Source organism: Tamandua tetradactyla, chromosome 1, assembly GCF_023851605.1.
Source record: "Tamandua tetradactyla isolate mTamTet1 chromosome 1, mTamTet1.pri, whole genome shotgun sequence".
In the NCBI taxonomy this organism is placed as follows: domain Eukaryota; kingdom Metazoa; phylum Chordata; class Mammalia; order Pilosa; family Myrmecophagidae; genus Tamandua; species Tamandua tetradactyla.
In genome coordinates this window covers 178,456,647-178,469,723 of record NC_135327.1, presented here as the reverse complement: position 1 = coordinate 178,469,723, position 13,077 = coordinate 178,456,647, and the positions used below count along the sequence as shown (strand labels likewise).

At 38.0% G+C, this 13,077-nt stretch overlaps 1 protein-coding gene across 1 annotated transcript in view; it reads right to left on the bottom strand.

Annotated features, from left to right (window-relative positions):
* Positions 1–1,521: 1,521 nt before the first annotated feature.
* STMP1 (short transmembrane mitochondrial protein 1) overlaps positions 1,522–13,077 on the bottom strand; it is a 33,607-nt gene continuing 22,051 nt past the window's right edge. Inside the window, exons 2-3 of the mRNA XM_077158993.1 lie at positions 2,851–2,904; positions 1,522–1,868 (exon numbers count right to left, since the gene is read on the bottom strand). Coding sequence (XP_077015108.1) covers positions 1,794–1,868; positions 2,851–2,904 — 129 coding nt within the window. The 3' untranslated portion in view covers positions 1,522–1,793. The remainder of the gene's footprint in view (positions 1,869–2,850; positions 2,905–13,077) is intronic.

Here is a 13,077-nt window from a genome sequence, read left to right as displayed (position 1 = left end):
AAATCATATATAGGTATTATGTCCATATATTATAGATAATGCATGAAGTTCAGTAAGCCATTTGCCCATGATAACACTGCCAGGGAACAGCCAAACCATAATTTTGATCCTAAGTCTGTCTCATGTATAAGGACTACCATGACAGGGATAAAACTTATCTCCATGTATGAAATCTGACAGATATGTTATCAAAAAGAAACAGTCACTTTATTTTATAATCACATGTTGTCTCAGTGTCATGACTGTCTGACAAAAGAGGTCTTTAAACAATTCTTCCAGTTTATTGATTGTGATAAAATGTCTACAGAAATGGCATTATCAGCAAAACTGCCCAACAAGTCCTCTGAAACAAAACACACGAATGAAATGGGAATTTAGTGATATTTAGTACAATCATATTTCTAGGACTTTTTCCTGCAAATATACCTGTATGGATATGCATAATGACATTAGGTTCAACGTTTATCACTGTAACAGCAAAAGAGAGAAACAACCTAAACATTCATCAGTAGCAGATTAAATAAATTATGGTATATTCTTCAACAGAACGTTATACAGCCAAAAGAGGAATGGCATTCTTTGTTCCTTATATACTATATGGAATGATCTCCACTTAAAAAGAAAGAAGGAAAGGAAAAAAAAAAGACAAAGAACAGAAGTCAATATGTGGTTTGATATGGTTTGATATCATTTGTCTAAAAACACCCATACACACACATATGTATTTGCTTAAGCATAGAATCTTTTTGGAAAAACATTCAGGGAACTGATAACTGTGAATGCCTCCAAGGACAGGAACTAGGAGCTAGGACAGAGGTGAGAGAGGCCCTTTTCACTAAATTACAGAGGTCATTACAGATTGCAAAAAAAACCAAAACCTAATTTGTAGAGAGAAGCAGAAATTCTCCTTTTTGAGGTGCTGATTTTATTATACATTTGGGCCAAATTTTTCTTGTAAGAATCTCTATAAAGTTATAATGTAAATAAAATTTCAATTGTGAAAAGGTATTAATATTCCCTTATAGACAATTTCTCATTTACTTACCATGTAATGTTAAATTCACCTGGAATCTCTTAAAATAAGTATGATTCTTTTGAGGGAAAAGAGCTGATCAAACATATCATTAAGGAAAAAATGTGCATACTAAATTGACTATGAATTCTACTAAGGACAAAGACCATTATTTTACATACTTTTTCAATTCCCTAGTTTCTGACATGATTCTTAGAATATAATCTCTCAGTTAATGAAGAGTAAATTGATTTATTGGTTAAATTAGCAACTGTGGTGCACCCTGACAACAATATAAAATAAATGAATAATTTACTAGAAACTAGCTTCTAAATATCAATTTTAATTACTTTGAAACAACATAATTTAGTACCAAATGCTTAACAGGCACCCACTGTAATTGTTGTAATTATGAAATTAGGATTATTTGTGTATGATCAGCTATACAAAATTCTCCAATTTTTCTCTTGAAAACAGGTAGTAGAAATCGCAAAGAATAAAGAAGAGACTGCTAATTAAAGGTCATGTTTACTAATTTAGCACCATAATTCCAGTCTTAGAATCTTCCAAGTTCCTGGAAGAAGGATGGGAAGAGGTGAGGATGTTGGAAAAGTAAGGGTAGTTCTTAAGTTGTGGCCTCATTTTTGCTCTAAGGCAACTCAGGGTTTAGCAAGGAAGCAAACTGCTGAAGCTGGAGATTAAAACAAAAGCTTTGGTTCAGATGGTAAAGAAGGCCCTCAAGGACAGTCTCAGTATATCCAAAAGGTAGCTGGACTCAGCCTCAGGAACTAGGGGGCTTCTTCTTGGCATCCAAGTCCTTTTTGATATCTTCAAGTTTTTTGGCCAGGTTTGGTATCTTTAAAAAGAAAAAAAGATTACTGAAATTTTATACCAATCTAATATTCTTCTGCCTCAGTTCCTTTAAGGATAAAGAGTTTTTATAAGTTTCTATTTCCCTTTGAAAGAGACCTGCTAAAGTGATATTTCTTAGCCTTTAGCTACATAAGGATATCAGAAGTTGTAAGTTAAATATAAATATGCTCCCCCCCTAAAAGCACAAATCCTGGCTTCTACTTTCATATACATACTTAACCCCTCAATCCAGTGTCAAGTAAAAGTTTTGTATGTATAAACAATAAATGTCACATAAATAAAGCCTCTGACTAGAAAGCCATTTGACTCAGTTGAAGGTTGACAAAGGGAATCCCTTTGTCACACAAAACTTCATTACAAAATAAATCATAAATTAATGCTTCACTTCGTTGCCACTTTTAAACAAACCCTTGCAGTATCCCTATTCATGGACAGTTGTGTCACATGGTTTTCAACTTTCCCTTCTCTAAAAGAAGGCTAATACAACTTCCCATGTGACAAAACTGTCATCCTTAAAACGGCCACACCATACAGATCCATCTCCAAAATTCTCAGTCATTTCTACTACTGGGGGGTGGTGCAACGGTGGCTCAGTGGCAGAATTCTCGACTACTGGGTAGGGACATTGACAAGATTATCAATTTCATCTGTAAATTCTTACCTATAACATGATTTTCCATAGAATGTTAAGAATCTAAATTAATATTACTCTGAGATCACAAACCAACTTAGAATCACTAGACCATCTAAACTGGTGGGATTTTGCCCTCTTGTGGTGAAATGGAGAATAGATGCTTCTGTGGAGATAACTTTTTTAAAACAGTGGAAACCTTTCAACAAAATTGAGGAATTTTTCCTTAGACCTATGAGCCTCATTTCAGCTGAAAGGCATACCTTATTTCAGCAAAGACAAGTCACCACAGAAGTTATACGGACTCAAGGAGGACATGGACATGGTCACTTACATCATAGTTCTGAGCCAGATACATTCCAACCAAGTTGCCAAAAGTAAATCCAAGCTGAAAGAATAGAAAAGGAAGAGTTATGTTGGATACCAAGTTCTGGGCCAATCTGATACCAAAGCAAATTACATACGCAATATTTTCCTAAGGAGCTCACCCCCTAATCCAGTCTAGGGCTCTGTATAATGTGAGAGTCACATTTTCCTTCTATCAAACAAAAGTATAAAAGTTTCCTCTCAAAGAGTCATTAAAGAGCATTAACAGAAGTCAGACTAAATGGTGGCATTGAATAAATTTACTCTAAATTGTCCTCGTCCCCTTGACAACTCCCATGAATACTTAAAAAAACAAAACACCACCACATTCTCCCTTTCCTTCTCTCCCCACATTAAATATTCTTGAAATCTGCAATTTTTTATGTTCTTTGTTTGCTTATGGATAATTCAGGTATTGTTATTCCCTCTACATCAAATAAAAACTTTTCAATTTAAAAATTACCAAATGAGAGGAGGACTTCCAGGGAATTTGGCAGAGTAGGGAGCACCAGGACTCAGTCGTTCCACCAAAACAACTATTAAACAAGCAGGAACTGTCTGAAAAAACTATTCTGAAACTCCAGAGGCCAGAAAAACACTGTATAGCATCAAGAGAAAAACAGGAGAAAGAGACTGATAAAAGACCTTAAAAAACCGTAAACTGTTCTCTCGCACATCAGCAATCTGGCACCTATTCCCACTTTTGTGGCAGGCTGCCATGGGGTCCAGTCCCTGACTAACTGTTGCTGACAGAAAGGAACATAAAAACCCTCTTCCTCAAGAACAGGGGTGGACAAAGCCAAACACTGAACACAGCTTCTGATTAGCAAATTCAGCTATCTGAATCCTGGCTCTGAGAGCAGATAGCGTTTCAACCTGCCCTGGACTAATGCCACAGCACCCACTATTCAACAGTTCCTGGAGAGAAGAGGCAGTGCAGATTTAAAGACCCGGGGCTTCCTCAGGGATGCAAGGGACAGTTTGTTGGGCAGGCCGGAAAAGTTCAGGTTTGGGGAACTGACAGAGAAGTTTCAGCTTTCTTCTCGACCCTCTCCACAGAAAACCAGTTTGCAGCTCTTCATGCATCCCTGGCCCTGTTTTGGTTGAAAAAGACCAACTTGGGAAAGTCCTCCCCAGGTTGACCCTCCCAAAATTTGCCCTCCAGGGAAAAGCAGTATGTGACAAGGAAAGGAGTATTAAATAGTCTGGGACAAAGGTCTATGGGCATCAAATACCTAGGAGAGGGAAGTTTGTTCCCTGGAAAGCAGAGGGGCAACCAAACTCCTTGAAACAAAGGAACTCCTCAACAACTAACAAGCAAATGCCCCAGGACAAGAACAGAGGCCCAGAAAGACATGGAAAACTGCCTTGGGCAAACCTTCCTTATAGGGAGGACTGAAGCTCAAGAAAATCTCTGTTTTATCACCAGCTGGTTACAAATCCAGAAACAGGCACCTCAAGAAGTAAATCCCAGAGTTAACATTTTTATTATTAAAATGTACAGTGTGCACCAAGAGTACAAGCCAAAGAAATAGAAAATGATGGCTCATCCAAAGAAAGATGATAAAAATACAGAAAACACCAACGAAGAAGAGAATGTGAACGTACCAAACAAAACCTTTCTAAAAAGTGATCTTAAAAACGCTCAAGATGATAATGATTTAGCTTTCACAACGTGACTGTGTGATTGTGAAAACCTTGTGTCTGATGCTCCTTTTATCTACCTGTCAACAGACGAGTAGAACATATGGAATAAAAATAAATAATAGGGGGAACAAATGTTAAAATAAAATTAGTTTGAAATGCTAGTGATAAATGAAAGCGAGGGGTAAGGGGTATGGTATGTATAATCCTTTTTTTTTCTCTGTTATTGTTTTATTTCTTCTTCTGTTGTCTTTTTATTTCTTTTTCTGAAATGATGCAAATGTTCTAAGAAATGATGAATATGCAACTATGTGATGATATTGAGAATTACTGATTACATATGTAGACCGGAATGATATGTTAATGTTTTTATTTGTTCTTAATTTTTTTAATTAATTAATAAATAAATTTTTAAAAAATGCTCAAGATGAAAGTACAAAGAAAGAACTACAGGATATGAGGAAAACAAAGAGAGTTTAAGCAAAGAGAAATTTTAAATAAGAACTGAACAGAACTACTGAAGTTGAAGACCACAATAGTTTAAATGAAAAAATGCCTAGGAGGGTTTCAAGAACAGACTGGTGGCAGAAGACACAATTATTAGTGAACTTGAAGACAAGATATTTGAAATGAGTCAGGCTAAGGAGTAGGAAAAAATAAAACAAAAAGAAATATTAAAAGTGAAAATAGCCCAAGACAGTGATGGAACACCAACAAGTGTACCAATATTTACATTATGGGAGTCCCACAGGAATAGAAAGAAAGAAAGGTACAAAGGGATCAAAAAAGTAATGACAGAAAACTTCCCCAACTTAGCAAAAGACATGAATAGGCACATCCAAGAAGTTCAAAGAACATCAAACAAGATAAACATGAAGAAAAATGTACCCATCATATATTGATTACACTATCAAATACAAAGGAAGGAGAGAGTTCTGAAAGCTGCAAGAGAAAAGTAATATGGTACATACAAGAGAGTCCCAATTAGACTGAATGCCAATTTCACATCAGAAACCATGGAGGCAAGAAGGCAGTGGGCTGAAATACTTAGAGTGCTGAAAGAAAACAACTGCCAAGCCAAGAATTTATATCTGGTAAGACAACTTTCAAAATTGAGATACATGGGAGACCCAGGTTCGATTCCTGGCCCATGCTCTTCCCAAGCAAACAAACAAAAAATCAAACAGAATTCAGCAAATGATGCTGCAATAAGAGGATACTCACATGGAAAAAGAATGAAATGTGACCTCTGCCAAAAGCATCCCCCCCCACCAAAAAAAAAAAAAAAAAACAGAGGGAGAGATTAAGACATTCTCAGATAGAAGCTGAGGTTATTCATCACCACTAGACCTAGCCTACAAGCAATACCAAAGGTTGTTCTTCAGACTCAAATAGAAGGACACTAGACAGTGACTCATAGCAGCATAAAGATAAAAAGACCTGCAGTAAATATAACCATTTGGAAAATTAGTAATCCCAGTATTATTGTTCTGTATTGTTTGGTATGAAACTCTACTTCTTATTTTCTACAGATGCTTAAATGCAAATTAATAAAAAATATTGATAAATCCAGGTTTTTAGACATAGATGTACAATGATAATAAGTGGTAACGAGTACAAAAAATGGTAGAGGGACAGAGAGATATAGGAAAAGCACGTGTGCATGCTATTGAAGTTAAGTTGGTATCAAAAGAGATATGTGTTATATATTTAGGATGTTTATCCCATGGTAACCACAAGGAAAACAGATGAAAAATATATCCAGATATAAATGAGAAAGCGCTCAATATGATGCAACATAAAAAAGCAAAGAAATTCAAAAGTAAGCTTTAATGGAAGTGAGAGACAAAAATACGTATAAGATTTTAAACAGGTAGGAATGGGACAGGGCAAGATGGTGGCTTAGTGAGGTGTGGAATTTAGTTTGTTCTCAAGAGCAGCTAGTAAATAGCCATGAACAGTACAGAACAACTGCTGGGGATACATCGATGACCAGCTACACAGTGCACACCAGTCTAGACCAGGTGAAAAGGCTGAGATGCCACATAGAACTGTAAGCCCCAAGCCACAGAGACCACACCCCTCCCCCACAGACATGGCTGGCTGGTTTCCAGAGGGGAAAGGAAATAGACTATATAGCAGCAAAGGGTTAGCTCAACCAAGCTCCAACTGCAGAATTAATTAACAAATTCTGACTACTAAAAATAGGCCCCCAGCACAGATAAACCTGGAACAAGTAACAAAGGCAGTAAGAGTATTTGCCCTGGCAGAGAGGGGGCAGGGCTGACCAGGGAAGAAAAAAAAACAAAACAAAACCCAGAGGCTTTTTGAATTGGACAGAACAAAACAGTGGGAAAGGACTGGATCCCAAGAAAAGGGGATGCGTGGAACATGGAGATACACAGAGCCATTTAGCAATTTAAGCTCTTAATTTACAAGCACGAGGAATGGAGGTCTGGCTCTGAAAAGGCTTTTTTTTTGCTTTTTTTCTACTTCTTAACAGCTCATTAGATAGAACTGGAAGCACGTTCACTCTCCAGCACTACCCCAGGCAAGGGCAGAATTAAGCATGTATGAGAGACAAAGTAACTAGTCAGGTAAAAGGCATTAATTCCCTAAAAGATGCATCTTCCCCAAGAGAAAGGTGGGGCCCAACTCAAAAGGAATCCCTCCTTCAAGGAATTCAGGCCCCAGGGACTGGAAAACTGAAGCAATTAAAGTCATCCTATAACCTCACCTCTGTCTCAACCAGGCCCCAGCAAGGACAGCCTGCTGAAATTAAAAGAAACCCCAGCAAGGACAGCCTGCTGAAGTTAAAGAAACCTCATCACTTTACACTAGTGAGAACCATGGGCTGACTAGTGCCACATGCTGGATAAGACAGGAAAAGCAAAGAGTCTAGACACTTCATAGGGAAGTCTGTCAACCTGCTGAGGTCTCATCCTCAGGGATGTTGGCTCCACCGTCCTCCTCAGATGTGGGCCTGTCTGGTCAGGAATTCTGACTGGGGTCTATAATATCTGAAGAGACCCCCCCCCCCAAAAAAGGGGGGGCTCATATAAGCAGGACAAGAAACAGAAAAACAAGAACTGAAAAATCCTGATCAGTTAAACAGAACCTATCCTAGAGGCAGAATAAGTTGAACTGAATATAAAGAACAGAAAGAGAACAAAGATATCCAGCAAGAAAACCCTAGGTAAAAGAGTGAAAACAACCTCCAGAATAAACTAAAGAAATCAAATGCCCAGACACCAGCAAAAAATGACGAATTATACTAGGAAAATCAGAGATATGGCCCAGTGAAAGGAACAAACCAATAATCCAAATGAAATACAGGAGTTGAAACAACTAATTCAACATGTTTGAACAGTCATGGAAATCTCATCAAAAATCAGATCAACCAGTTGAGAGAGGAAACAGACATTGATCAAAGAAAAAGAACTTGAAAGTTTGAAAAAACAAATCACAAAACTTATGGGAATGAAAGGCACACTAGAAGAGATGGAAAAAACAAAAGAAACCTAAATAAAAGATTTGGAAAGGCAGAAGAAAGGATTAGTGGACTAGAGGACTGAACATCTGAAATCAGATACACAAAAGAAAGTATATGGAAACGAAATGGAAAAATATGAGCAGAGTCTCAGGGAACTGAATGACAACATGAAACACACAAATATACATGTTGTGGGTATTTCAAAGGAGAAGAGAAGGGAAAAAGAGGAGAAAACTAATGGAGGAAATAATCACTGAAAATTTCCTGTTTGATATGAAAGACATAAAATTACAGATCCAAGTAGTACAATGTACCCTATACAGAATAGATCCAAATAGACATACTCCAAGACATAATCATTTTCTCAGATGTCAAAGAGAGACAGAGGGAATCACCCCCAGAGGTTCCGGGCCAAGATGGCGACTTAGCAATGTGCACGTTTTAGTTCATCCTCCAGAACAACTACTAAATAACCAGAAACAGTACAGAACAGTTCCTGGGGCCAAGTCAGTGACCGGAAACACAGCGTACCCCAGTCTGAACCAGCTGGACTGGCTGCAATCCCCACAGAACTGTGAATTCCCCAAGCCGCGGTGGCTGGCGCCCCTTCCCCACAGGCCACTTCCCAGAGGGGAAAGGAAAGAGAGTTTACCAGCAGCAGGGGCTGAGCCCAACCAAATGCCAATTGTGGAATTAATTAACAAATTCTGACTACTAAAAATAGGCCCCTAGCTCAGGTGAACCTGGTCAAAGCGCAGGTTGCTCATTTTTGCCCTGGCGCCAAGGGGGGCAGAGCTGACAGAAAAAGAAGAGAAAAAAAAAAGGAAACAGAGGTTTTTGTGGCTGTGTTTCTACAAAGGCTAGACTGCCTGTGGATACAGCAGCAGGGCTTCTCAGGCTGCAACTGCCCCAGGCATAGGCAGAAACAAGTTCGTTTGAGGGCTTGTCTGCATTCTGTACCTTCCCCAGGGGAGGGGTGAAGCCCAACTCAGGTGGAATCCCTCCCTTAAGGAATTCAGACACCAGGGCTTGGTAACTTGAAGCCATTAAAACCAGCCTACAACCTCCTCTGTCTCTATCATGCCCCCAGCAGGGAGAGTCTGCCAAAGTTAAAGGTACCACATCATCTTATGCTGGTGGGACTTGCAGGCAGACGAGCACCACATACTGGGCAGGATAAGAAAAACAGAGCCCAGAACTTCACAGGAAAGTCTTTCAACCTGCTGGGTCTCACCCTCACGGAAAACCGACACAAGTGACTCTTTCCTCTTGACATGAGGCCAGTTTGGTCTGGGAAAATCCAGCTGAGGTCTATCATACCTAAGTAGACCTCTCTAAGGGGGTGGGGGGAAAGGCACCATATAAGCAGGGCAAGAAACAAGAAAACAAGAACCAAAAAATTCTCCTCTGTTAAACAAAACCTAAGCTAGAGGAACAGAAAAAGCTGAACTGCATGTCAAAGAACTGACAGACAACAAATTCATCCAGCAAGAAAACCCTAGGTAAAAGAAGTGAAAGTAATCACCAGAATAAGCTAATTAAATGCCTAGATGCCAGCAAAAAATAACAAATCACACTAGGAAAACTGAACATATGGCCCAGTCAAAGGAACAAACCAACAATTCAAATAAGATACAGGAGCTGAAACAATTAATTCAGGATATATGAACAGACATGGAAAACCTCATCAAAAAGCAAATCAATGAATTGAGAAAGGATATAAAGAAGGCAAGAAATGAACAAAAAGAAGATATCAAAAGTCTGAAAAAACAAATCACAGAACTTATGGGAATGAAATGCACGGTAGAAGAGATGAAAAAAACAATGGAAACCTACAATGGTAGATTTCAAGAGGCAGAGATAGGATTAGCGAACTGGAGGATGGAATATCTGAAATCCGACAAGAAAAAGAAAATATAGGGAAAAAAATGGAAAAATATGAGCAGGGAATCAGGGAATTGAATGACAATATGAAGCACATGAATATACGTGTTGTGGGTGTCCCAGAAGGATAAGAGAAGGGAAAAGGAGGAGAAAAACTAACAGAGGAAATTATCACTGAAAATTTCCCAACTCTTATGAAAGACTTAAAATTACAGATCCAAGAAGTGCAGCATACCCCAAAGAGAATAGATCCAAATAGACATACTCCAAGACACTTACTAATCAGAATGTCAGATGTCAAAGAGAAGGAGACAATCTTGAAAGCAGCAAGAGAAAAGCAATCCATCACATACAAGGGAAGCCTGATAAGACTATGCATAGATTTCTCAGCAGAAACCAGAGGCAAGAAGACAGTGGGATGATATATTTAAATTATTAAAACAGAAAAACTGCCAACCAAGAATTATATATCCAGCAGAATTATCCTTCAAAATTGAGGGAGAAATTAAAACATTTTCAGACAAAGTATCACTGAGAGAATTTGTGACCAAGAGACCAGCTCTGCAACAAATACTAAAGGGAGCACTAGAGACAGATACGAAAAGACAGAAGAGAGAGGTGTGGAGAAGAGTGTAGAAAGGAAGACTATGAGTAAAGGTAAAAAGAAGGAAAATTAGATATGACATATAAAATCCAAAAGGCAAAATGGTAGAAGAAAGTACTACCCGTGCAGTAATAACACTAAATGTTAATGGATTAAACTCCCCAATCAAAAGACATAGACTGGCAGAATGGATTGAAAAACAGGACCCATCTATATGCTGTCTCTATTCAAAGGACATGAGGGCAAGGACACAAATGGACATGTGCACACCAATGTTTATAGCAGCATTATTTACAATTACAGAGAGATGGAAACAGCCAAAATGTCCATCAATAAACGGGTGGCTAAACAAACTGTGGCATATACATACGATGGAATATTATGCAGCTGTAAGACAGAATAAAGTTATGAAGTATGTAACAGCATGGATGGACCTTAAGGACATTATGCTGAGATTAGCCAAAAAAGAAAGGACAATACTGTATGGTCTCACTGATATGAACTGAGATTAGTGAATAAACTTGGAATATTTCATTGGTAACAGAGACCATCAGGAGACAGAAATAGGGTAAGATATTGGGTAACTGGAGCTGAAGGGATACAGATTGCGCAACAGGACTGAATATAAAAACTCAGAAATGGACAGCACAATACTACCTAACTATAATACAATTATATTAAAACAATGAATGAAGCTGAATGTGGGAATGGTGAGAACGGGGGTAAATTCAACCTCCCCAAGTTGAATTCTTGATATTCTCACAAGCAGTGTGGACAACCAAAGCTATAGGCTGAGCCCCCAGTTTTGGGGTTCGTTCAAATGAAACTTAACCCCACAAAGGATAAAGTCAAGCCTACTTAAAATTAGGCCTCAGAGTCACCCCCAGTAGAACTTCTTTTGTTGCTCAGATGTGGCCTCTCTCTCCAGTCAACACAACAAGCAAACTCACCACCCTCCCCCTGTCTAAGTGGGACATGACTCCCAGGGGTGTGGACCTTCCTGGCAACATGGGATAGAAATCCTAGAATGAGCTGAGACTCAGCATCAAGGGATTGAGAAAAACTCTGGAATGAGCTGAGACCCAGCAACAAGGGATTGAGAAAACCTTCTCGACCAAAAGGGGGAAGAGTGAAATGAGACAAAGTGTTAATGGCTGAGAGATTCCAAAGAGTCGAGAGGTTATCCTGGAGGTTATTCTTACACATTAAGTAGATATCACCTTGTTATCCAAGATGTAATGGAGAGGTTAGAGGGAACTGCCTGAAAATGTAGAGCTGTGTTCCAGTAGCCATGTTTCTTGATGATGATTGAATAATGATATAGCTTTCACAATATGGCTGTGTGATTGTGAAAACCTTGTGTCTGATGCTCCTTTTATCTACCTTGTCAACAGACGAGTAGAACATACGGAATAAAAATAAATAAAAAGGCAAACAAATGTTAAAATAAATTTAGTTTGAAATGCTAGTGATCAATGAAAGGGAGGGGTAAGGGGTATGGTATGTATAAATTTTTTTTCTGTTTTCATTTTATTTCTTTTTCTGAATAGATGCAAATGTTTCAAGAAATGATTATGATGATGAATATGCAACTATGTGATGATGTTGTGAATTACTGATTATATATGTAGAACAGAATGATCAAAATAGGAATGTTTGCATTTGCTTTTGTTTTTTGGTATTTAAAAAGATTTTTTTTTAAAAAAAGGGAGAGACAGAGAATTTTGAAATCATCAAGTGGAAAGCAATCCATCACATACAAGGGAAGCCCAATAACACTACATGTCGATTTCTCAGAAGAAACTATAGAGTGAAGAAGGCAGTGGTATAATATATTTAAGATTCTAAAAGAGAAAAACCAACGAAGAATTCTATATCAAAAAAAAAACTCCCCTTCAAAACTGAGGGGGAGATTAAAATATTTTCAGACAATCACTGAGAGAATCTGTGAGTAAGAGACCAGCTCTGAAAGAAATATCAGAGGGAGCACCACAGACAGATAGGAAAAGGCAGGAGAGATGTCTGGAGAAGAGTGTAGAAATGAAGACTATCAGTCAAGGAAAAAGAGAGAAAAAAAATTAGATATGACATATGAAATCCAAAAGACAAATTGGTAAAAGGAAGTATGGCCTTTATGGTAATAAAATTAAATGTTAATGAATTAAACTCCCCACTCAAAAGACACAGACTAGCAGAATGGATCAAAAAACAGGCCCCATGTATATGCTGCCTAAGGTAGACTCATTTGAGACACAAGGACAAAAATAGGTTGAAAGTGAAAGGCTGGGAAAAGATATTTCAAACAGTCAGAAAAGAGCAGGAGTAGTTATACTACTATCTGACAATTAGACTTCAAATGTAAAACCATTAAAAGAGATAAAGAAGGACACTATGTATTAATAAAAGGAACAACTCCTTTTATTAATTATTTTATTAAAAAGGAAAAAGGAGACATAACAATCACAACTATTTATACACTGAGCCAGAATGTTCCAAAGTACATGAGGCAAACACTTACAATACTGAAGGGAGAAACAGACACCTCTACCATAATAGGTGGAGACTTCAAT